We start from the raw sequence: 27,570 nt of genomic DNA on the forward strand, positions 1-27,570 counted from the left end.
ACCACCCCACCCATCCTCCCATCAAGCCGCCGCCGCCATTCATTTATTTATACACACGACTGTCGTTTGAAGCGCTTAAGCGGGCGGTGACACGCCGATAATTACTTCGTGCGCTCTCAAGTGTATAATGATACGAGTGGAGCACTTTTTAAATCTGACACACGTATTATAATTTTATGGTTCAAGTATTTAGGCGCATTCAGGCCGCGTTTTCTGAAGGTCCATTATGCTTTAAAGGATTCTAGTTGTTCGTTTATGAAGAAAGACTAACATTTTTTTTTTTTTTTTTTTTTTTTTTTTTTTAAAATTTTTTTCTTTGACAACTTGTTTCGACAAATGTTTCAATAGCGTGATGCCACTGTAACGAGATACTTTTAATAAACAATTCTCCGCATTATAAATCATTGAACGTATGTCAAAAGCAGAGACGAAGTACATATTTTAGGAGAGTTTTTTTCTTTTTACTCTACTATCACGTTTTGATTATCAAGCGTATTCAATGATTTTCCGTACGGTCGAGCGCATTTGCTCGGCCCGTTCTAAGCGACAATTATTTGCGCGAGTGCAGGCACATCCAATTTTTGCGAGGGACACACATCCTCGTTAGCCTAGATATATCGACTGCACTTTTACAGCGTATCATAAATTTGATGCATTCTCGCGGTAATCTCGGTCGGTTGTTCCTGTAAAATGCATATAAACATTTGCACGTTTCATATTTCCAATAAATTTTACCTTTCCGAGTTTCTTAATGAATGCATTAAAATATATATATATATATAAACTTTGTTCCGTTAAAATCAATAAAATAAAAAAAAACTTTGACGATATATTTTGCTTAAGCGTATATTATTTTCTTATATAAGTAATAGTAAAACTTTCCTTATGTACTTCATCGTTTATCATAAGCAATTTGATGCCAAGTTATTCGACAGCAATTGAAGAACTCACATTGATAAATATTTATATTGATGGCCTATAAATTATATATGCAACTTTCTGAATTAAAGCACATAACATTTCGATAAATTAATGAAATATATTTTTATAATTTTTCCCCTCAAATTAATTGTGACGTATTCTTTCATTTATATCATTTATAATCTCATAACAATCTGATTTAATGTTAAAATTATTTCATTAATTAACGAAGTTAATAAAACATTAGTTTATAAAGTAAGTAAAAATTAACTATTATTCTTTTAAATAGAGTTATAATGACATATCATGGATATTTAACGAAGTAAAAATTAAAATAACATGTATATAAAAAATATATTTAAAATATTTTAGAATTATATTAATTTGATAATTAACGGTATAATGTTAAAGGAAAATTTAAGTCAAGCCATATTGTTTTCGTATTTAATAAAATTTTAAACGATCGAGAAGTCAATTTGAAAATCCATTTGAAGTGATTAAGATTCATTTATTTGGCATTTAATAATGATAATACATTAAGATTTGTATCACGCAGTACATCAGCATAAACAATATATTCTTAATAAAACATAAACTTTACATAATCTTCTAAACAATTAATAAATAATTTCCTTTTGATAGTAATACTACGTCAATACTACGAGAATAATATCATACAAAAAAATTAATAATTCAAATCATAAAATTACTAAAATACTAATAAAATTGTAAAAGATGAAAGGAAAAGGAATGAAAAATGTTTACTCGATTATTACATGTTTTTTCAATGTTTTCAAACCATTAACTGGTAATAATTTCTCAGAATCTTCCATTTACATTAAAACTTTTTAAACATTAACATTAAACTATATTTATATAACTATATTACTATAACCTGAGAAACTATAAAACTATACAAATAAAAATAAAAATTACAATAGATAGAAAACAGAGATAAAAAAAAAAGTAAAAAAGTTTCTACAGATAATCATTGAAATGAAAATACAATCATGATTTTATACTATTCATAATTTTTTTTTCATTATAATCTATTAATAATCTATTAATAATCTTTATAATCTATTAAAGTTAATAAACAATATTAGGCATTTCAATTAATAAGACTTTATAAGAAGAGAAATGTATATCCACGGAATAAAGGATAATTCGAAAAATGATTATGCATGTATACATTTGTATCTGAAATGAAAGTTCAGATGCCTCAAAAAGAAATCATCTTACACGATAGTATTTTGCATGAAAAATCTGTTTTGGAACTAATGGAATTCTTCCGATACCGCTTTCAAGGGAAATGCTTTTAAAGTAAACAAAATCTGCTTCATACGAAAATGTTTGCAATAAAATCATCGTGCTACATTGTAGGTCAGAAAATATACGTTCATGCGCACATTCTCCACTCTCCAATGTAAAAGAATCACCGAGATTATTTATATAATTTAACTTTTATAATTTAACTACATGCTAAGGAGTAATCGTAAGGTAACTGAAACTCGAATATACCAACCTTATTTTCAAAGTATAGAAAAAAGTGATTTAGCCGCTCTTTTACACGGGGAATCATGCGGATGCCTAAACCACAGGAGTCGTAAAATAATCGGGAATATGGATCAGTGACGTTGATGCGAAAGCAATATGTAAGCTTGAAAGCTCAAGAGAACCGCAACGCCGAGCTCATGAAACCAAAGACTAATGTGCATTACAGTGAAAGAACTTGCGACAATGTAACGAAGCAGGGAACAACGAAAGTTATAAACATGGTTTAACAAGCAAGAAAGTCTGTAAGACACATATAAAAGAGCAAAAAGAAGAAAGTAGCGTTTTACAATGGTACGGTCGCTCGTGGCACACCCTGCAACTGTAGAATACGATAAATGATTTTATTTCTTTCTTCGAAATGGGTCAAAGCTTGTAACAATCGCTTTAAACATCGTTTGTATTTTTAAGAGTTAAAAATATTACTAATTTTGTATTTAAGTGACTTGATTATAGTATTTTATACATGAAATTGGAACGATGATTCAGTTTTTAGTCAGAAAAAAAAATCGAACGTATTTGGCAATGTAGTATTTAAAAGCAAACAATACTTTTTTAAAATTTTAATTAGCTTGTAAATATTTAAGAATTTGTATTCTTTAAGAATATAATCAGTGCGCTGCTTATAATATGATAAATTTAATATTAATTTAATATACAGAATAATTTCATTGTTGCGTATATTTGGAAAACTTGAAAAAAAAAAAAAAAAAAAAACTTTTCAATTACTAAATCATGAATTAATAATATTATATAGGATTTGTGTATGATTTATATAAGCTAATAGCATGAACTTTAAAATGAAACATTATGATAATCGTTTTAATTTAAACGCTGAAATACTTAGATAAGTAATATCTTGTTATGGTTAAATAGTTTTCTGACTTCTTTAATACGCAATGACAGTCCTAACAATATAATCTAATTATTAATGTAAAAAGTATAATATAATATTAATTGCTCGAATAATTTAGTAATAGATTAATTAGGATAGTAACACAGTTATAATATTATTATTAGGTAATAATAAAGTCAGAATATAATACTCAAATAGTTGTAATGTTAAATAAAAAAAGTTTCCTATTTTATGATATGTAATATATTGAAATTGATATATTATTCATAACAAGCGGGGTATGACAAATATTTATTTTCTTAATACTTATCTCTCACGATTTAATATTTTTACAATATTCAATATTCCTTCCACTTATTTAAGTAAAAACAACATCTACTTATCGTAATTATGTATGCTATAGTAACAAAAAGATAATTTGAGCAATATATTCGAAACACAAATAAAAACTTGTGACTAAAATTATTTGTTTTTCCGATAATATGCAGAATTTTCTTGCTTTTGAAATACTAAATTTATTCAAGGAAAAATATAATATAAAAAAGTCTTGTTTAAACTTCTAAAAACTACAAATACTAATATTGAACTCACCTTGTTTTTGATCCATTTTTTAAAAAGTATATATATATATATATATATATATATATATATATATTAAAAGCAATGTATTTTATAAAAGATGACGAAAAAATCTTAAAATGGTTAGAAGAGTAAGATTTTTCATGAAAAGCTTGTAAAGAAAAAACTTATGATGAATATAATAAATTATAAAAAATTTATAAATATAAAATGCAATATTGAGTTTCTTACATTTTTAAGAAGATATTTTTAACGCGATTTATCTTAAAAGTTAATATATTTAATACGCACACAGTATTACTTCGCTAATGCATTTTTAAAAATTTTAATTAAAACCATGAAGTATATTTGACAATAATTAAACAAATTGTTATTCATATTGATTTTTATTCTGCACTTGGTAAATTAGGAAACTATTAAACGCATGCACGAAAACATAAATGAACGATAAAACTATAGATAATAAAAAAAATACTTAAAAAAAAAAATCTGTAATATCATATATTATATAGTTTAAAAGCTAGATTGTGTCACAAATGCAATTGAATTAAATTAATGCAATTAAAAGTCAATGAAGAGGTATTATCGTCGACGTTCGTAATGGTAATGCGAATAAAGTAAGAATCCTTGTATGTAAGCAAAGAGCTTCAAATTATTTTAAAGCTTTGAATTAATAAGTTTGGCGCAAATTGTACAGAAAATGTTTTCTATTGTCTTATGACGTCAGCTTACTATACATTATGTTCATGCCAATAAACGTATTGAATAAATGTTGTTAATAACCATATTGCCAATTTAATTTTTATAACGATTAAAAAAATTGATATCCAATAAAAGCGCACAATTATTATTAAGAAATACCGAAGCAGTCGATATTGCACAGTCGACGTCACTGTGTAAAACTAAACATTAAAAATCTAACCAGAATTTCACGCAATCCACTTGAAGCATATTATTGTTCGAAAGGCAGATACCACAATGCTTGTAGCACAAGACGAAAGGAAGGAATAAATAAAAGAACAGACAGCAGTAAAGATGAACAAAAAAACGAATATCCGGCAAAAGGAGAAGGAGGATAGACGAAAAAGAGCAGAAAATATGCAGAGTGTGGGAGTTGAAGAAGGAAGAGGAGGAGGAGGAGGAGGAGGAGGAGGAGGAGGATGAGGATGATGAGGATGAGGAGGGGAAGGAGGAGGAGAAAGAGGGGGAGATGGAGGAGGATGAGGAGGGGGAGAGGAGGAGAAGGAAATGGTAGCGAGGCTAGATGACGGGGTAGATGACGGGGCGTTGTGCGGTCGGGCAGTGGGTAGGGCTGGGGAGGGGTGGGGGAGCAATGTTGTGGGGGGATCGAGTTTGGTGCATACGCGGGGTCCGGTAGGAGCCAAGATGGGCGGAGGTGAATTCTGCGCCTGCTCCACAGAATGTCGATCATAGCTGTAGGTGTGATACTCCGAGACGTCCTTCGTCTATCTATCTTCACTATATTTTATCTGAGGCGCCCGAGTATCTAATCCCTTCCTCCTCCCGCTCGTGCTACCTACACACGTTGCTCCGATCATTAAAATTATATGAAATCCTCTTGATTTGATCTATCTATCATATCTATTAACCGCATATCCATGCGCGCATTACATTTCTTTAAATTTATATGTTTGCAATCAGCGCGTGTGTATAGGGGCGCGCACACACGTGCATATATATAATACTCGACGGATCTCACACTGACCTCGATTTTCGAGAGTCGTCGCGCGACATGCGCCATTGGCTATTCAACGGATAGTCATAGACGTCGATCTAGTAGTCTCCTTCTCTCTCCTTTCTTTAGTTTTACATAATACATATCATCGAGTCCCGGATATGATGTCGCATATAGAGATGGAGGAACGAGAAGCGCTTTGCTTATTATTTACGGATTTCGCTGAGCCAGAAGGAGTGTGTGGGCATGCAGTACTCCTATTTTTGCAAATGTACGAGCTGGCGAGAAATTTCGAGATGAAATGCTGCTCCGAGGATGAAAGAGTATATGTGCACCGAGGTCGGCCGTTCTCTCTCACTCTCGCTCTCATTCCTCCCTCTCTCTTTTCTAGAGAAGCGTTTTTTTTTTTTTTTTTTTTTTGGAACACGACAATGTCTTTGATCGTGTTATATCTCGAGACAAACAACTATTCACTAACACTGTGGATTGGAAGATGGGATATTGATTGTGTCATCCTTGCTAATGCAGTATTTTTTGTAGGTATTATATTCTTAAGGTTATTATATAAATGTAGTTTCTAAAAGACCAATTATTATGGGCTAATAAATATAGAAAACCATTAGGACATTCGCTGAAATTAAGTTTGTTATAGTAAAGAAGATCTAATTTATTCTAAACGAAAAAGAATGAATAAAAAAAAAAAAGAAAAAAAGAAAAAGTAAGAATTACATAACGATTATTAAATTGAAAACTATAATGAGCACTTCAAAGATATAATAAAGAAATCGAAAACTACAGTAACGATGTTTAATAATTAAGAATATCGAAATGGTACCTTTCAACCTCGTGATATAATTATTATTGTAGTAAAATATATTGATATGCGTTTTTATTAAGACAAAATGAAACTAAAATATTTGAAATAAAAATAGAAAATGCATTATTTATTTACACAAATAAAAGAGCATACGATTCGTAAAATTAAATCGAATTAATTTCACAATTATAAGGAAAAAAAATCTCAAGATTAAATTAATTATGTAGAACGAGATTAAAATGATTGTTTTAATGTTCAAAAATTTTCAAAAATCAAAAATAAAAATCTTTTGTAAGAATACAGTATTTTTACGTAATAGGATACATTTATTTTAATGATAATACGTATTAAATAGAAATGTCTTTATTTTAAATACGCGGCATGTTTTTACGTAAATATTTATAAATTACTCGTATGTTTCTTATTGCACTTTTTAATTGACTTAATCTGATTTCAAATTTAGATATGAACTTATGAAACGAATTAATGAAACATATAAAATTTCTTTAAATGAGAAATTATATAATATCATATGATAACGTAGGCATAATCGTTGAAAATAATTATTCCTCTTCACTTTATACAAAAATATTAAACGATTGGTTTTTGTAATTTTAACTATAAGCGAATAATAATATTTCTATTAAATTATAAGCGTTCGCATTTCCAATTACCAAATTATATAAATAATAAATAAACTCTTATTAAAATTTATGTACACACCTATTTATGCTACAAGAATCTACATAAAAATATATAACAAAAGCGTTCAAGCACATTTTCAGGCTATAATATCGTTAACCTTGTAAGAATTAGATTAATTAGACCATAACGTAGACGTGGTGATCTTGATTTTTCATTTGGCTTTCTCATTTAGTATAACAGAAAACTGATTTCTAAAATGGTCATATATCAAGACAGCATATATTATGATAATTTTAAATCTTAAGAAACATTAAGTAATTATACAAAATATGCCCAGAATTCGAAAACGTTAAAATAAACTATTAGGTCAGCAAATCATAAACGTCAATACCTTTTACTTTCCATTAAAAATCTAAGAAATATACACTTTCAAATTTAAAACATTCCTTTCAATCATAAGATTAATTAATTTTCATAGATTAATTGCTATTATAATTATCGTGTTATTTTAATTTAATAACAAATGAGTCTCTATGTTTTGCAAAATACTTTATAAGTAAACAGGCAATTTTTTGTCAAAAGAAAGTGAAGAAGCGTAAAGTTTGCTGAACATAACGACGAGGCCGGGCAAGATTTGTATTTTATTATTAAAATTTTTCAACAAATTGAATTATACATTTTAATAATCTTGAATTAAAAAATATTTGACAGAAAAATAGAAAAATGAAAAACAAGGTTAAAATGTTGTTATTAAGAAGTTTTTGGTACATATCAGATATATATATATATATATATATATATATATATATATATATATATATATATATATATATATATTATATTATATGAATGACATTTGACTCTTATTAATAAATTTGAAAATTTTTATTTTATTTCTATTTTTAATGATTTTTGATTAATTTAATTCTATCGCAATTATCATTGTCGTTATTGCATATGCGTAACGTGCGATTAAAAAATTTTTAAATGATTGACTTATGTGTATGAAATATCTCACTTTAGCTTTATTTTTTTCTAACTAATATATGAATTTAATTCGTTACCCACCCCTCCACCTACTCTCCCTTCTCGCAACCCACACACGCGCATAAGTGCACCTACGCATAGTAATATTTATTTTAAGAAGCCTTTGTTTTACATTTTGCATTTTATAAAAAGTTAATTTAATATAATAATTAAATATGCTATTACTCGTTAGTTTCTTGAAGTGTTCAGAATTATGAAATAGGAACAAATCTTCCTTTAGAAAAATAGAAAAATTTATTTTGTATTTTATATTTCACCTACGTATATGAGAAGACGAATATGCGTTACGAGAAGCAAATAAAAAGCAGTTGTAATAGCGCGTGTCATTAACAAATTCTTTCGTAACATCCACGATCACATAATACAATCGCTTACATTTTTATGCATTTTGATCATTACCTAAATATATAAATATCATTATATTAAATGATGCAAGCCTTGTAAGATGAAAAAATGAAAATTGTAAAAATGGCAATGGTTTCAGTGCAATAATTCATGTGGATCGATACTCATAAATTACACTAATTAAATTCTTTCACTTATCACTTTTTCGTTTACCGCTCTATAAATTATTATACATAAGATATGATCTGATTGTTTTTTACTTTAGATATATATCCTGTGTTATTTACATTATATTGCTCGTTATGCGCAGATATACTAATTCGTGATGTATTACAGAACCACAGGAGAAATAGGGGAACACGGCAAATTCGCAACGAAACTAACGAAGATAACATCCAAATAATGGGAGCGCAACTGCAATCGGAAAAGATCCTCTTTTAAATAATGACTCGACTTTAGTCGACTTTTAATCTCTCCCCCAGTCAATCAACGACGCGCATTTCTCTCTCTCTCTCTCTCTCTCTCTCTCTCTCTCTCTCTTCGCGTTAACTCTTAGGATAAAGTCAACTTATAATCAGCACAAGCAAATACACGCATATGGGGACTATTCGTACCTGTTGGCAGATTGAGGGGAAAACTCCTAAAGGACCATCGACATCCAAAGAGTTTCATATCTCGCGTATCCGGCAGTCGTTCCTTCATCCCCAGGGTCCATTTAACGGACGAGGCCAGGAGCGAACTCATCTCTTAACCGTATCGCGACAGTCTTTGTCCAGCTTCCTTATCCTCGACACTTCAAAAGAGACACAAGCACAGGCGCGACGACACAGAGCGCGACTTTTACTTCGACATCTTCCCCTTTAGCACCTCGGAGTTGGTTGAGCTCACGATGGGAGAAAAACTCTTTCGACAGTGAACCGACGGAGCGAGAGTCGAGAAGAAGGAAAATACGGTGACGGGGCCGTAGTGGCCAAGCAAGTGTGCCGAGGCCCGTGAGCTCTAAGTCGCCAGGGCCCCTTGCGAGTTTCACCGGCGGCTCTCTCTCTCTCTCTCTCTCTCTCTCTCTCTCTCTCTCTCTCTCTCTCAACCCCCCTCCCCTATCAACCAACCTACTACGTACCATGCGTCGCACTCTTTTCATTTTCGGCTAGTCGCTCAAGCCTTTCTCCCTCAATTTGGCGCCTGTTTTCCTCTCTCTCTCTCTCTCTCTCTCTCTCTCTCTCTCTCTCTCTTTCGGATTTGTTTTATATTATTTGCTCTTTTTTCTCATTCCACTCTTTTTCTTAATGAGCATAACATTCAAACACACCTTTTTCTTTGTGTAATTAAGTGTACCGAGAAAACTTGTTTCTCCGTGCAATAAAACGTGCTTGATTTTTAATATCAAAACTGGTCCACTTGCACAATGAATCTTTTAACTCTATATAATTAAATCACTTTTTTATTTTTTTTTTATTTTTCATTTCTTTTTTTTCTCTTTTCTTTTATTTTTTTAACAGAAGAAGCAAAACTTTATGTACCATTATTTCATGAAAATTTATCAGAATTATACAATAAATATAATGAAATATACTTTGTACCGAAGTGCAGACAAAAAAAAAAAAACTTGTTCAAAATCTTTTTAAAACTGTACTTTCTCACAATTTAAACAATGATTCATAGTAAACGTTACTTTAATCAAATTCACGTTCAAATTAGTTTTTTAAATACATAGTTCCAAATTCGTATGTTTTTACAACTGAAAAAATACACTTTGAATTCTCTCCGTTTCAGGCTATATGCTTTTTAAATGTGACTATTCATTATGACGTCTTTATTTACCGTTACTGAATAACACGATCAAAGTTCACTTAAAGAATATAAAAAGTTTCTATATCATAAGAATTAATATGAAAATCAGTTTCAAAAAATATAATGTTAATTGCATAATCTTTAATTATATGCTACATTTAAGTAAGTTAAATAGGTGTAATAATATATTGTGATTTGATAATACTAAACTTAGAGCAAGAATTATGCAATTCCAAATTCAAAAATAGAAATTAATTTTTTACTAATATAAAAATTGCCGTAAACTAATGTAAACATTTGAAACAACTAATGTTTAATATTACATTATCTAGTTTGAAAGTATTGGCACCGTAAAGCACCAACCAACAACACCCAAGAAATATGTGATGAAGTTATATGTGTAAAAGGTATTAGTATCCAAACGGTAAAATGCGTGTTCCCAATTCTAATGATGTGAAGCCAATACAACGAACGAACTCTGCGCTTTTATCAATTAATATTTATTATTATACATATATATATATATATATACTTATTCATTTCTTCATAAAAATTAATTTCACCATTCTCCAAACGAGCCCAACACTACTTTAATGTATTAAAAATTTGTATAATAACAGTGACGTTCGAATAAATAAATTTATAATCATGTAATTTATAACGTGAGAATGATTAGAGTAAAATAATTGTCTTTAATATTAACTAAAATTTTTGAAAATATCCACATCCGGAGTCAAATAGGAATTTTATATGAAGCATTAAATAGTATGGAAAACTTATAATAAAATAATAATATGAGCTGAGTATTGTAGGAGTTACATATATACAAGAAACATGCTTATTAAAAACTTTTAATTTAACACACACGCGAGCAGGCACACACAAGCACGCAAGCGCGCAATTTTATAATTCAATAAAATTAATTAAACACCAAATCTCTTTGATACTTATTTTAATTTACCATTTTTATGTATTCCTATGAATAGAAATTAAAAATTATCTTCTTTATTTTAACAAGCATGTGTTTTATATCAAGATACACTTACTCATATTGGATAAAACTAGTATGAAATGTAAAAGAGATTTTTTTAATAAGAATTTTAATTGGCATTCTAAAACGATTGCAATTGTGATAGTTAATTTGATATATCTATAAATTTTTTTTTTTTAATATGCCTTCACTTCGCTTACAAAACCTTGAGTTTAAACTTGTTATAATACATTTATGTCCCAAGTCTTTTACACGAAATACCACGGATAAAATTTCGTTACATAATTAATTAATAATACCAATAGTAATTGTCCATAATAAGCTAATTACCGATGAAATGAAAAATATTTTAAATTCAAATCTCTCAATATTTATGAGATAAATTGGTTTTTGAAAACTTTAAGTCCTACTTCAAAGTAACAAGTACGTTTTCATTAAATACAAACTTAAAAACTCTTTTTAATCATATTCTGTTGTTAAGCAATCGTTACTGAATTATAACGTTGAAAATGATAAAAGACGTACTATGATAGCACAAGCTTATATAAATTACGAAAAATATAATTTAATATAAAGTATATAATATTAAATTTAAAGTAAATATACTACCTTTTAATATCTTATATATTCTTATTAGTTTATATATTTTGGCAACAAATTATAAAAATCAGATGTTGCTTCACGAAATGTCGCTGCTTAATGCAGAGGTCCTCTAATGTTGCGTTTATTTTAATTAATTGCAGTTTATAATAATAATTGAAAGAACAAGTACGCGCATCAACTTACGAATTACAGTGTTTTATTATTCGAATAACACGATAAGTTAATTTTCCAAACATTAAAATAATTGAAAAACTTGAAAAGTTTTAATATAGTGTGCCTTAAGATTCTGTTGAGTTGGCTTAGTAATTTTAAAGCTATGCATTATTATGGAAAAGTTATAAGATTAAAAATAAAAAAATTGGTTTCACGCGAACGAAATTTTTTAATAATCAATAAACTCATATTTGCCGACAAACCAAATTTTCAATTTTTCTATCGGCCAACTTTAAACAAACGTGTATATAATAAACGATGAAACAAATTATCACACATTACCCTTTTAAAAAATTCTTATTAACGCATTTACGAAATATTTTAATAAGCATCTTCCAAGATTAATTAAACATGCTAAAATAATGAAAAATTACCTCCAAAGCACTGAATGCTCTCTAAACAGTTTACTTCAACTTAATAATGAAATTATGTATTAATGTATTCTTGGGTTTCTATATTACTTAATAACTAAATTAAATTACTGTAAACCAGTATTTAATATACAAATGATTATTGGCATTAAGCAATAATTGGATTGTTTTCATTTTTTTTTTTTTTTTTTTTATAACTGAATGGAATTATACTTGCTGCTTCATCATATATTAATTATATGTATTAAAATTGAATTAAAAAAAAAAAAAAAAACAAACAAACAAACAAACAAACAACCAAACACATAAATAGTAAGACGAAAAGAAAGAAAAAAAATTCAATAACTTATTTTCGAGATTCTCGTGAACAAATCATTTCTGTACATTTATGCGCCAATATAATAGTGGATCTACGTTAGATCAGTGGCGAACTGTGATTTCTAATTGCTACACCTAACCGACAGCCTACCATATATCATTCGCGTCCATTATATATCGAGTCCGAATCGTCTGGTCTCTAATGGACAGCGCAGACTTTTTTCCTCGAGTAATTGAAACTAAATCATCATCCTTCAATAATAATGTCAAATGCAGAAGTACACAACAAGTGCTTGAAAAGTGAAAAAACATTATGTGAACGTGAATAAACGAGTGATGGATTTGCGCCGAGATTTTTTGTTTGCATTGTATTAGTATACGTAGCAGCTACTGGTATGGTAATATCCGTTATCAAGACAAACGACGCGAATTTTCAATTCGGATATTAGATACGCTATGCATATAAAGTGTATTACAATTAAGAATCGTGAAATCACGGCGGTGAAGTCACGGCGATAGGCTTTATGTAACCTGGATACTTTGCATAAATAGATAAGTGAAATTTCCGAAATAATTATCCGAATAAATAAGTCCCGCCCAGTAGATAACTCAACGCGTAATAGGGCATAATGGCTAAGGAACAACAGGAATAAACGAATGCCGGCTTAATCGTTAACCGGATCCGCAGTATATTATATTACTCCTCGTCAAGGCTCACTCAGGCTTAAGCCACTTGTAAATGGCATGCAGCGCCTGCACATCCGATGCATAACACAGTGGATATTAATGGCCGACATGGCGTAACTGGCCACATTTAACGCGGCACTTGTTCTAATCCATCAAGAGCGCGCGTTAAGATCCGGAGGTGACGCTCCCTCCTTTACCATCAACGTCAAACGTTACACTAATGGAAATAAAAGTGCGAATAAATGGGCGAAGTTGAGCCGCTGACTTACCGTTATTGGAGCGCGTTTGCGATTGGAGTGTCGGATTGTTGTTGGTCTCGATGCAGGTGGTCGTGGTCGTGGCGCCCCCGACGGAGCTCGACGAGTGCTGCTGGCGCTCGGCGCTGTTGGCTGAGGTTATGCTGGGTGCTCCGAGCCCGACCGACGGCTTTGACGATGTCGACCAGGGGCTGCAGGTGTCGCAGCCCTCGGCGGAGCGCGTCGACATGCGACAGCAGGACCAGCGTTTACCGCTCCAGAAGCCCGCGTGGTAACGACCGCTGAGACCAGGATTTTCGCTGCACACTGTCGGGCAAGCAAAATTTTATCCTCCTGGACTTTCCTTTAAGCTGGACGAAGGCTTTTGTGGGAGCGAATGCGGGAAGAATTGTGCGCGGACGCTTCGAGGAGACGGAATGGACTTGGAGCGCACGTAGATCGCGCCAACGATTTTCACGATTTTCATTTCATTGTTAATCGAGGGGATCAAGGGGATCATTTCCTTTTTGTTGCACATTAGAGCATCCTTATGTCAGACTTTATTCTCGCAATTATGTATAGTTGGCAGTGGCGCGTAACTACCTGTCTACTTTTATTTCTCCTTACGAAACGACTATAAAATGACATTTTATTGACGATTTAGTAAGGAACTTCACAACTATATATACGCAAGTGTTGATGATAAAGAACTTTTATTGTAAGATGTATGGAATATTAATGGTAGAACGAAACAATTATTTTTATGTAATATCTCCCCCTTCCGTTTCCCGCTGACAAAGACCTTAATACACGAGAATGCATGAAAATTTTATCCTATCGTGTCTATAAAAGTTGTTAATGTAAATAGTAAAAGCTGTTAATAAAAGGATGTTAATGTATCTAATGAAAAATAAAATACATTTAATCTGCATATTGAAATAGAAAACTGTTTTGTATAACTCTTGATCCCATTTTTACGGCACGTTTTAATGGCACGTTATAATATCTCATAATTTCGGTAACTTTCTTATCCCTACTTTAATAGTTTATGTGAAAATATTTGAAATATTGGTTTGAAAATATGCATTGACGCGCGGTCCCTCGCTTATTGCGTCCAGTTCACTCGTTATAAGTAAATTTCAATCCACCGCAGAATGGTATTGAATTAACTTCAACTGATGATGAACTAAAGATCATAATGACCCTACGGTCATTGCCCAACTAAATGAAACTTATGCATTATGGATCATTGATTTTTAATCGAGCCGAAGATTCTATGGTCGAGTAATTTGTTTCAGATTTACGTCTGATTTTTCTTTTGCTTTTTTTTTCTTTCTCTTTAGTCTCTCTTTTTTTTTTTTTTTTTTTTCATTTTAAAGTTAAATGTTGTCTTTCACCAAAGTTCCTTAATACGATTTAGCCGAGTTGAAGAGATGGTGGAAATTTCAAAGACGGATTTTTCAGTCGATATGCGATTTTGAAGAAAGATTTTCTAAAGATACATTAGTTTCAGGCAAAAGTGAGTTAGTATAAACTATCTTGAAAGAAATAGAGGAAGGATTCCCGTACTTTAAGTTGCCAAGATAAGATGTAGTTGAAAAACGATAGAGCCTATTATTATATTCATTTGACATTGGACTCAACGATATTTTATTTATATTACGAATTTATTACGAAGATCGTTTTATAAATCTATAATGTTAAAAATACATTCAAACGATTTAAATTTCACACTCACGTGAATAATAGATTATTAACGGATCTAAACGTTTTCATAATTTTATTTTATAATTTTAAATATTTTATTTTGACCTACTACTTTTCATTATTACAACGATTGCAAAAATTATTCTATTCGATTAAAACTGCATAAGTACTGTGCATACGTAAGCGATCGTGACAATGATGATACAAGGCAATAAAATACGGAATCGTCATTGCAAAGTATGTGAGATTAAAATTACAAAAACATAGATACTCAAAGTATCTGAGTTATTATTCATCATAATTTATGAAAAAGAAAAGAATAAAAAACAAATAATTTAATGCAATTAAATTAGATCTACAAATATATGATTTATGATGATAGTAAAGAGTACTGTAAATATCATTTTCGAATGATCATTTAATATTCGAATACAAAATGCCATCGTTTGACTTGTGAATGTAATATTAAATGAATATTTACTTACCTATTATAGTTTAAAATTGATTTCCAGATTTATTTCATGAATTTTTAAATGTATGTATCGTAGTGCTACGATATTGCTTATCTACTTATATTATGCACGTTTAGCAGGTAATAATGACAAAATGTTTATAAAGAATATTTATTGAAAAATGAAAAAGAACTTACTATATAATATTATCGTTGATATTAAAATTATTGTTAGTATTAGGTTGAGTAAACGAGTCAAGTAAGAGTAAGAATAACATGAAAAATGTATTATTATTTACATTGGTATATTTTTAATAATTAATTTTGCATAAACGATTTCTTTACCATACAAAACGTCACTTATTTGTATATTCATGAAGAATATTACATTTTACAAATGAGAATTTTAAATTAAAATAGATTGCTTCATAAACTTAAAAAGAAAGTTGTAATTAAAATTTATTAGTATGGAATTATTTTTTTGTAAAATTGAAAATTTATTAGTAAGAAAACATTTTGTTATAACATTGAATTTAGTTGTATACGTTTGGTCAGTATTTTTGATAATTTTGAAACATTGAATTTTCAATGTACCAGTTCTTAATAAAAAAGTTTGTAAATTCTTCAGTTGCCTTCTAGAAGGCCCTTTTGTATAAAAGTGCTGATCGATAAATTTAAATAGGCTTTCAAAACTTCTTGGGAATAACTCTTTTAACTATTCCTATAACACATCTAAATATGTAGATTATTTTTTATGAGATAGTTTAGTATTATGGTATTAGTAAAATAAAGAAAATTGCATAATATATTACAACTGCACTAGAAAGATATAATAGTGAACAGAGCATACTGAAGTTTGTAATAGAAAATTCTTGTGTTTGCTCATAATAATTACCCTAATATAGATATATTATCACAAAATTGCTTTCATCATATCTATCATACATTGTATTTGCACAATTATTCATAATTATTATAAGATTATTGTTACAATAGGATTAGCTTTATTATTAAATTTATGCAAATTACCGTAATAAACTTCTTAGGTGCTGACACACATCGACGTCGAGGATACCAAAATAATTCAAATGCTTGAAAGATGGCCATTAAAATGTGACATTATTTGGAAAAGAATGATGTAAGATATTTGCGGCAGAATTTTTAATGCCATAAATAATAATAAATACAAAAATAAGAAAAGAATCCAAATTTTCTACACTATTAAGAAAATACAAAGTATACGCACAAAGTATATCGACTTGACAATATACAAATACACGCCGTTAAAGCCCTACCAACATTACTTATAAAACACGATTTACACTGTACAATGGTCTCGGAAAGGTGCCATGAAGCGACGAGTCTCACTCACTCAGAGTGTAGCCAAGTCCATCGTGTCTCGCGTCTCTGAATAATAGGATCCATAACGGGAATTGCGAGCGTAAAGTTCACTTCATCCCTCTCTACACGCCTTTTCGGTACCACATTCGGTCCCTCGCACCTCGCCTACCTTTCCACTTCCTCTCCCTTCTTCTTCGTTGTCCTTTTTATTTCAAGATTGTAATGTTAGGCAATAAGCACGCGTAGCTCTTCTGTTTTAAGATTAAAAACGAATACTTTAAATGACATCAAATTATTATAATAAATTCTTACATTTTGAAAATCAGATGTTCTAATCAATATTTATAAATGTAAAGATAAAAGAATTGATGAACATAGTAAATTAAATAATTATCAAAAGAACTTGTCTAATACTACAACTTTCGCGATTGTTATGGGAAGAAAAAACGGAGGGAATGAGCGTGGGATGGATGGAAAGAGGGAATATTACAGCATAAGTATTCAAGTGTAAATGAATTGGATGTAAAAAAAGAAGTATAACTACTCGAGGAATATTGAACCTAAATATTATGGGTAAAAAATATGCCGAATTTCTAATAAATTAATAGTAACTTTAGACATAAATCTCTCTCTCTCTCTCTCTCTCTCTCTCTCTCTTTCTCTCTCTCTCTCTCTCTGTATTTGCATATGTAGAAACATTCAGAATTGGAAATCATGATGTTTTTATAACCATACAATTCATTATTACAAATGTTATCAAACAAAACAGTAAAAATGAAAGATCGACTATCAACACAAGTCGTAATAATGTTTCCGAAGAGTTCATTGATTAACAGAGCCACGAGCCACGAGCCACGAGCGACGAGCCACGAGTCACAAGTCAGAGTAATACGTTAGTAGTATAAATCCAAGAAGCGAAGACTAATTTTTTACCTTGAATGCAACACTCGAAAAAGCTACTGTAATGAGGGAGCGAAGGAGCGAGGGCACCGCGTGAACGACGATGGGAGTTTGCTTTTTATAAAGTTGGAGTGCGCTTCCACCTCGTATTTCTCCTTCCTCCTTCTGCCCATTTATATTGGTGTACTTGACGATCTCTCCTCCAACCCCGTCTCAACCACCACTGCCACCCGCCACGAAAAAGCACGTAGGACGCGCAAAGTTGGACGTGAGAACGAGGAGCGCTTATTCAGTAGGTGAAACAGAGAGAGAGAGAGAGAGAGAGAGAGAGAGAGAGAGAAAGAACTCCGATCCTCGTCTCCGACCTCAAACGCGCCACTTTGAAATGGCGTTCACATGCGCCCGGGTTCATGATATGTGCGGTAATGCAATTGAAAGGGCCGCGTCTCTTTGTGCGCGCGTGGCCTCCTTCGGCTCCTATACATTCATCTTTTCGAGTTTTTTGCTCGCTGGGCCCAAGCTCACGTCGGCGCCCACAAAGTCTCAATCGAGTACGCCTGTGTGTTCAGAACTTACCCCAACAATTGAGCTGCGCATCCCGCATTCGTACAATTTTCCTCACCGACTACTGCCAAATTGATAGTATAAATACTCTTATCTTTTATCTAAGGATCATTTCATGTACACTAGCATAAGGCACTCCAAACACATTGATAAGCACTAGACTTTGCAATAATTCGTTAAATTTACGGATTGATCGTTTTTACAATGTCGTTGTCACTTTTGATTATTGAAGCGTTTCTGTCTTCACACGAGCCTTTATAAAGGTCTAACTGTTATGAATTTTCAAGAATCCTTATAAGAATTAATTCTCGCGTATTATAATTTTCTGGTTTTTTGTTTTTGTTTTTTGTTTTTGTTTTCTATATATATATATATATATAGATTTTATTACTATAATTGTATTTATTCACTTGTAACCTCTAATAAATGAATAAAAAATAAAAGAAAAAAGGACTGTTACTGATTAATGTTGTAATAATATTGCTCAAATATCATTAAATATTATTAAAATTTGTAAAGCAAATAAAGGAAAAGAATACGAAGCGCTTTTAATTTTGAATTTTCATAAAGTTTTGAAGGACCCTCTCCAAAACCATAAAATCAAGCTCATGGCTGGTTCTTTTATTTGATAAAATATTTATTGTCTGACTAAATATACACCGACTAACAATTTTGTAACTTAAGTAGTTTGCTAACTTAAGTATTGCGAAATTTGAAATAAGAACACGAATAAACAAATTTTATGAATATGACTATGATTCATAAAGATTTTTTTTTTTTCACAAAACGCTTCAACAACGCTTGTCAATGTCTTATTTGATAAATGAAAAAAAAAGAACTTTGGTACTATCGAGGCATTAAAATTGTTTGGATCAACAGCGTAAGAAAATCTGATTCATTCGAGCAAATAACGAGTGTTTAAATAATGTTTAATTATTTTCATGGCATTCGTGAATATAGTGTCATATTTATTAGCTCAAGTTCTAATTTCAAAGCTCAAGTCTATACAATTTTCAAAATTTAGGAACACGCTTATGTACTAATATGGGCAATGTCTTTATATTAATATTTCGCTTTTAATTTCCATGCGTAACGACTCGCTGTTAGTCATATGTTGGGTATTATGTCTGCTAATGAAATAAATCTTTTTCCTCTTCTATACCGTCTTCTTTACTATCTACTTCTATCAATTATTTCATATAAAATTATATTAGAATGATACATTCTATAAGAATTTATATAATAATATAAATTATTTTATTTCATAGACACATATACCTAAATATCTACTATTATTAACTTAACTATAGTTGCCTAGGCAATACACGCGTTCAAAATTCATTTATTCTAACAAAATTTATTCTGAACGAAATTAGTTTATTAGCCAAGAGTATGAAGATGAAAGATAAGAAACATTGTATAATTAATGTCTTGATGAAAGCTACCGTTGGTATAAAACGAGATAATATAACTTATAATATAACGGATAATATAGAAGATAATACTTTTAAGGAATCTCATTGATTTCATCATTAATCGTAACCATTGTACAAACTCTGTGACAAGAGAGACAGATGAAAATACGAATAAATAAGAAAGTAACTAAGAGAGTCGTGAACATAAGAAAATGTAAAGACAATTATTTATGGGTATAATGTAGTTCGTCGACGGGGCCTTAAAAGTGAAAAATTGCCTTAAATTGGCGCGTTTATGTTCCGCGGTGGATTGTCCGAAAGGTCGAGAATAAACTAAAAGTGCGGAAAATATAAGACGGAAAACGGCCAAATATCAAATTTGAGGCAATTAGCGATCCACTCATATGACTTCTCCTTCTCAGTCGGCTGTTCACTTAAATGTGTGGGCCGCACGTTTTAATACATCCGTACGTGGGCAACGAGCCGAGGCAAATCCATTGAATGGCAAGCGCCAAGAGTATCGATTTTTCCATCATATTGATTCGATATCATGCACCACTGCAGTTCCGTCCGCAAGCTCATCGTGGAATTATCGGCGCACCCAAGTACTTCCCGCTTGATTTTGCGAAGCCCTCAAGTGCGCACCGCCCGATCATCACGTTTCCCCTTTAGATTGATAAATCGATGGAGACGCACTAACTAAGCGCTAATCTCGAATTTACGTACTTGCCTGTACGTAAATTTACGCGTTCGCATGGAGTCGTCGTTTGCCAGGTTACTTTTGGCCATGTGTCTGGAGTACCGTTTTTATATTGGTTAGTATTTGTAAAGTAGAGAGATATCATTGATCATTTGTAATAATGATCTTTGGATGTAGCCTTAGTAATGAAAAACTTTGTTAACACATATTGATAAATTTTATATTACAATGTTTATTGCGGGCAGTTGTGCTATACATTGTTGAAGGATGTTACTTCGTTTCAATAAGGCTATGAACTTTTGTCGAGAATTATACGAAAGGTGTTTCTTAAGATGAAAGACAAGAAAGACAAGAAAGACAAAGGTAAGAGTCATGGCGTCCGTCTCCGTCAAGCCGCCGACGGTATATATATATATATATATACTACGCCTTGTATACGGTACACTAAAGCCAAACAAATCGCTTAGAAATTCTCTTCAGGATGATTTATTGACATCAAGTTTAAATCTTTTAAAACAACTTTTAAAATACAAGGAAGAAATAGTGATACAACTGAGCACTATGTTAATTTCAAAAGTTGCTAAAGCAAATTGTAAAGTTTGATTATTGCGCGAATTAATTTTTTTTAGTCTCCTCTTTACTAGAATAATTTAATAATTTTATAATATAATTTCACGTATGATTCATAAACGACATCTCAATAACATAATTACGCAGTACACATTCAAAGTTAATTGACAATCTTTGAATTATAAATTTATGACAGTTTTTATTTTTACTCTTTGCTCAATTTATAAGCTAGAAAATTCACAACTAATTATCAAAAATTACTCTATTTTCTTCACAATGTTAATATTTATTGCGATTAAATGAAGTGCAAAATAGTATAAACTTTCGTCCAATCGATCGATTGCTAAGGGTGTAATTTTCCGGGAAACAAGTGCTTAAAATCAACAAAATTAACGATTGCGTATACACAGGTACAAATTTTCAGGCAAATAAAGGGAGATAAGGCAACGATTTTCACTATAATTTATTAAAATTCAGTTAAATAATTATTTAAGCTTAAGATAGTTTTCATTCTGTATAGCATAATCTAAAAAATCAATTATCAATAGATTGTTTAAATATAATTATTATACGCTCAAGTTCTCTATTCTGGTATCTTATTGAAAACAATAAAAAAAAACACACACACAAAAATAATACCTTTCTAATTAACTAAAATATTTTTTTAATGTTTAATTGTAGGAAATTAAATAGGAGCTTCGATGCTGCCAGACATAGATAATAAACATATCGAATGGTATATTAAAATTACAATAAACATTTTAATATAAAATATAATTAAACAAATTAATACTTTTCCATAGTTGAAATTTAAAAAATAATGTCAATTGTTGATAATGAATTTTCCTCGCTAAATAATGGACATACGTATGTATATATCTAATTTAATTGTGAAATTGTGAAATTGTCATTTTTTGACAATTGAATTCATTAAAATTTGTTTAGGTCATTTATCATTCTGAATGATTCAAAATAATTTTTGTTTAAAACAATAATAATTGCATTATGCGTATTTTTTTAAATATAATATTTTTAACGGAATTTTCAATTTAACACAAACACGACAAGTTTATGTGTATTTTTTAAATTATATATTCAACTTATATGAATTTATAATTAAAACAACATTTATATAACTATAACAAATATTAGAATAATATTCCAATAATCAGATTAATTGAAATGTAAGATGTAAGTTAATAAGCAACAAATAACACCACGAAGTTTATAGATAATACATAAAGAAGACGTTTCCGAATGAATTTTTTACAAAATATCGGCTTGTTATCTTGAAAAACTGACATATCAGTCTGATTATAAAGGCACATTTAAAATTAGGTTTCAGTTATTTTATAAAATAATTTATTGATTTCATTTACAAATAAGAATACATTATACATTAAACCTTGATTTTAATTAAATAATATTGAATTACGTTTATTATAATAATTAATTTTAATACTATTGTCGCTATTGTTGGGATGGAAGCCATTATTATACTGGTAAATATTGCTGCGTTTGCTTGTTTGTTATTTAAGCGATTTTCAACAATTGAAACATCGAATTCAAGAACATGACTCTATTTATTTTAATTATAATTTATACAATAAATTATTACATACAAATTTTGATAATTTCTTATCTTGTCGTTATTTTCATTGTATTAAAGATTATAAATTTGCAATTTTTTTTATTTGCAATTTTAATATTTCGATATATTAATCCTAGCTTTCTAGAGATTTTTGTAACTATATAAGAACATAATTTATAATTATTTAATTATATCATATATATTTGAATAATTATTTTTAAATGTTCAGAAATATTTTAAAATGAAATACACAGTAGAGTTTGTTGGTTTGTTTTGTTTATAATTTATAATTTCCATAGTATACAATAATAAATATTTTATTAGTTTGTAGCAATACGAACACATATATCTGCTCTATATACATGGTTTAGTTATTTTTATTTTTATTTTATATTAGCTTTCGATGATATTTTGTCATGTAAATTTATCAATACTCCAACACCTGGTAAATATCTGTTGATGCCAGTATTTATAAGATAATTTTCATGTGTCAATAATCATATAATGAAATACTTTTACCTGTTAATCCAAACGTATTTTTGCTCTTATTTTTAATAAAATTCATGAATTTCTAATTATAATTGCTTTGCATATATTAATATATATATATACATAATATTGTTATATAATCAAACTAATTGATAATTTGATAACTATATTAAGGACTCAATTGTTTCTTCTATTATCCAGATAATAGTTTACATATTCGAAATTTAATGCTATTTTATTGTAAATAATGCAATTAATTCTGTTGTTATTAAATATATGGTTAATTGTTTAAAATTATTAATCGTGGGAAATAATTTTTAATTTATTTAATTTATTTTATCATTAAAGGATACTTAAATAATTCATTTAAAGTTTAGATATTTTTTTATACTTTATAATGATATTGCTATTTATAATTAATATGACGCTCTAACATACTTTTTGATTAAATTTATTTTAATTACTTTTTTTTTAATTAGATTCATAACTCCTTGTTATTTAAAATTAATTTTATCATTATTTTTTAAAATCATATATTAACAAATCATTTCATTATACATAAGAAATATAGCAAAAAATTTATGAATATTTAAGTTATAGCATATTAAACCAATTTTATTCTCCTTATTTATATAAATATTGTTTTCCCCGATAATATAGTATTATTCCTAAGCAGATTACCGAGCTGATCTTATTTTATTTATTAATCTTTTTGTTCATAAGATTCTTTTCGATAGAAGAGAGTTTGTTACTAACAAAATATTCGATTATACTAATTATTTTAACGTAATATTTTGTACGATAAAACAAATTTTGAATTCACGCTAAAAATATTATCCATATTTAAAAATTATTGAAACAATTGCTGCAAAGTGATAAAAATTGTTAATAACGTTTTGAAGTATTTAATATTTTATATAGATCCAGATAAAATTTATTAATCATTTCAAGGCATAAAAGATTTTTAACTGCTAGTGTAGTAATAAAATACCCAAATAAAATAAATTATTATAATGAATTTATTATAAAAAAAATTCAATCCATTCATTTTATTGAATTATATGAAAAATTGAATTAATAATTTCTTTCCATAATTTAAGGATAATAGCCACACAAGAAAAATATATACAAAAAATAATGCTACAATAATTTTAACGCGAGCGGTTTGAACGCTGCGTAAATGAATTTATATTTATGATAGTTTCAGCATACATACATTACTTTAACCAATGCAATTTAGTTGTTCACTTTGAATTTACGTGACAATTTTAAAGTACTGTAATAAGAATGCATAAGTTGCGCGTTACTGTCTCTTCCTAAGCTTATCTCTGCAGACGGTACATCAGAGATAAAATTTATATTTATAATATAATACAAAAATAGATTGTTGTTTTACTACAATTATTGATAATAAAATATATATTTTTAAATTGAAATAACTTTATTGTCAATTGTACAAAAATTTACATTATAAATTATGTATTTTTCAAAATTAGAATAGAATCTATTAGACTATAATATTAAATGAGATGATTCAAACATAAATTTACGAGAATTATTAAAAATGGTAATTATTAAATCAGTTTATGATTTTGTACATTATATTAGACAAAAATTCTAATCTTTTATCTAATGACTGTAGTATCTTTATTCTGAAGTGATTACGCACAAATTTACTGCTTTCCGCGTCCTCATTATATCGGAAAAATGAAAATACGTATTATAATCATAAGGCTAATCGCAACAATAATCCACACTCGCTTTATAAAATATAATTTAATAAAAATTTTTCTTAGAGTCCATCCATGTTAGTTAGATCAACATTGACATTTTATTACTCCATTAGAAGTATCATAGCATTACAATTGAATGCATTAATTTTCCAAAGGATAATTATAATCGTGTTTACTGATTTTTCAAATAATAGTTTTCGACAATATACTTTCACACTTACATCGTTAAAAGTTTTGATCATAATGTAGCTTTCAGTGCTTTGCAATATCATCATTTTACGAAGTTAATTAAGTTAACTTAGACACTGAAGAACTTTTGTGGTTTTGAATTTTACGAGGGAAAAAGTTTGCATGCATATACATTATAACATCGAAATAACTGAAATGGTTAATAAATAATTTTCCAGAAGCGATGGCAAGTTCGGTGATCTCCAGTAGTGTCGAACTCGGTTTAGCACCAAAAATTTAACACGCTGTGTACTCGCATTTGCAGCACTACAATTTATAATCTGGCACTCTATGTGTAAAACTGGAAACATTCTTACCGCATTCATACGAAATAGTCGCGGAGAATAGAAAATACAACATTTATCTCATCTATAATATTTTTAATGCAGCATCTCTACGCTCGTAACTAAGATCATAACTCAGACAATCGCAAACACGAATATTATGCACGAATATTTATAATACGCATAGACTGTTAGAGAAATTGTAATTAAATTGTAATTCACCTTTTGCATCAACTAGTGTCATTGCCAATTTACGATGTTTATATTTAAACAAATACGTAATGCGAATGAAAGTATTCATTTAGATAGAAAATGATTGTTGAAATTCGTGAAATTTAATGTTAGTAAAGTTTTTATTTTTCCACGAAAAATGCATTCTTATTGGCAAATCATAAAGAATCAGAAATAAATTATTATAAATTTTTACTTAAAAATAAAAAAAATATTATATTCATATGATTATTATATATTGATTATATTGAAATGTGTATCAATTAAATATTTGCTGTTCTTGGCTAAAACTTTTAATGACCGTTTTCAATATATTTTAATAAATTAAATAATTCAATATTAGAAAATATTTTTTAAATGGCACTTGAAATAAAAACGGTAATTTAACATTTTCATTAAATAGGGTCGTGCATTTTATAATTATGTATATTTTATAATATTATGTGTAACTACGTCGTTGCGGGTTACATATAAATATATATTTCATCGTTTAATTATCAGGGACACGTCGTAATTTATGTTAAAAATGCAATAATCTGTATCCTAGATAAGGATAAAAGTGGTAACGAATCATATTTAATAATAAAATTCTCAAATTTGCTGTCATTATAAGATCAATTAATTGATATCATTCTAGCTTACAATAGTACAATGTAAAATATAAAAAAAAAATATGTATAACAAAATATTCGGGATGATACTTTCGCAATATACAGTCTTAATAAATTTATTCAACTGTGATTCGAAAGATCCTTTAAGAACGTGAAATAATAATTATTATTATAAAAAAAAAATCTATAAATACAAATAAGAGAAAGTTTCGCATTAGCCGTCATTATTTGTACATAATTTCTTTTTTCTTTTTACAAATTCTCGAATAATAATGACGAGCATCTAGTTATCCCATATATAGATGGGAATTGATTTTTCATTCAATTAAGACAATGATAAAATAAATGTTTGTTTTTTTTTTTTCAATGTAATCCGCAAAAATTGGAGAAACTACTACGTATTTGTTCACAAAATGTCGCGAATAACTGTACTTTAAATTAAAATTTCGCATAAAATCTACAAGAGCATAACCTTTAAGAGCTCCAGTAATTGAAACATAAAATAATAGTACAAGTTTTAAGAATAACCTCTTTAAATACGGAGTTGTCGAAAGAGTTTGCAAAGGAAACAGTACGAGTCATTAAAACTTTTCATTTTTCCGCCCGAGTCTGCCCTTCCACGTCCATCCACCCACCCATAGCAGTGTGCCAGCGCGTAAGATAATAAAATTCACAGCAGGAAGGGACATCAAAAGCTCGGGGTAGCGGGCTATGAAAAATTGCTAGTAAGAAGTGTGAGTGCAACGTTACCCGCTCGTATGGCTCGTATCCACTCGGCTCTGTCTTGCTCCCGCGCTGCCACGAGGTAGAGGGTGTACTCCTGTCCGGCCTCGCGATAACCGACCTGGAAGGGCAGACCCGGGGGTGCGCCACCGCCACCACCGCCGCCACCGCCACCGCTCGAGTCGCTGCCGGCCACCTCCGTGGCGCTGCCCCCCAGTGTGGCCGTCTCCACGACGTGGACGCTCTCGACGGCGATCCTCCCGCGCTCCTTGCGCCTCTAAAACATACACAAACGCAAATGCCAGTGCACAAACTCCAACACCCGGAGGCTCGTATTTGGCCGATAATTGCACGGCTGCGCT

General features: G+C 29.8%; 1 protein-coding gene across 1 annotated transcript in view; it reads right to left on the reverse strand.

Annotated features, from left to right (window-relative positions):
* Positions 1–27,570, reverse strand: part of Btk29A (tyrosine-protein kinase Btk29A) — a 130,265-nt gene that overhangs the window by 78,688 nt on the left and 24,007 nt on the right. Inside the window, exons 4-5 of the mRNA XM_011500059.1 lie at positions 27,236–27,485; positions 13,704–13,997 (exon numbers count right to left, since the gene is read on the reverse strand). Coding sequence (XP_011498361.1) covers positions 13,704–13,997; positions 27,236–27,485 — 544 coding nt within the window. The remainder of the gene's footprint in view (positions 1–13,703; positions 13,998–27,235; positions 27,486–27,570) is intronic.

Source organism: Ceratosolen solmsi, unplaced genomic scaffold (assembly GCF_000503995.2).
Source record: "Ceratosolen solmsi marchali unplaced genomic scaffold, CerSol_1.0 scaffold41, whole genome shotgun sequence".
NCBI classification, from domain to species: Eukaryota; Metazoa; Arthropoda; class Insecta; order Hymenoptera; family Agaonidae; genus Ceratosolen; species Ceratosolen solmsi.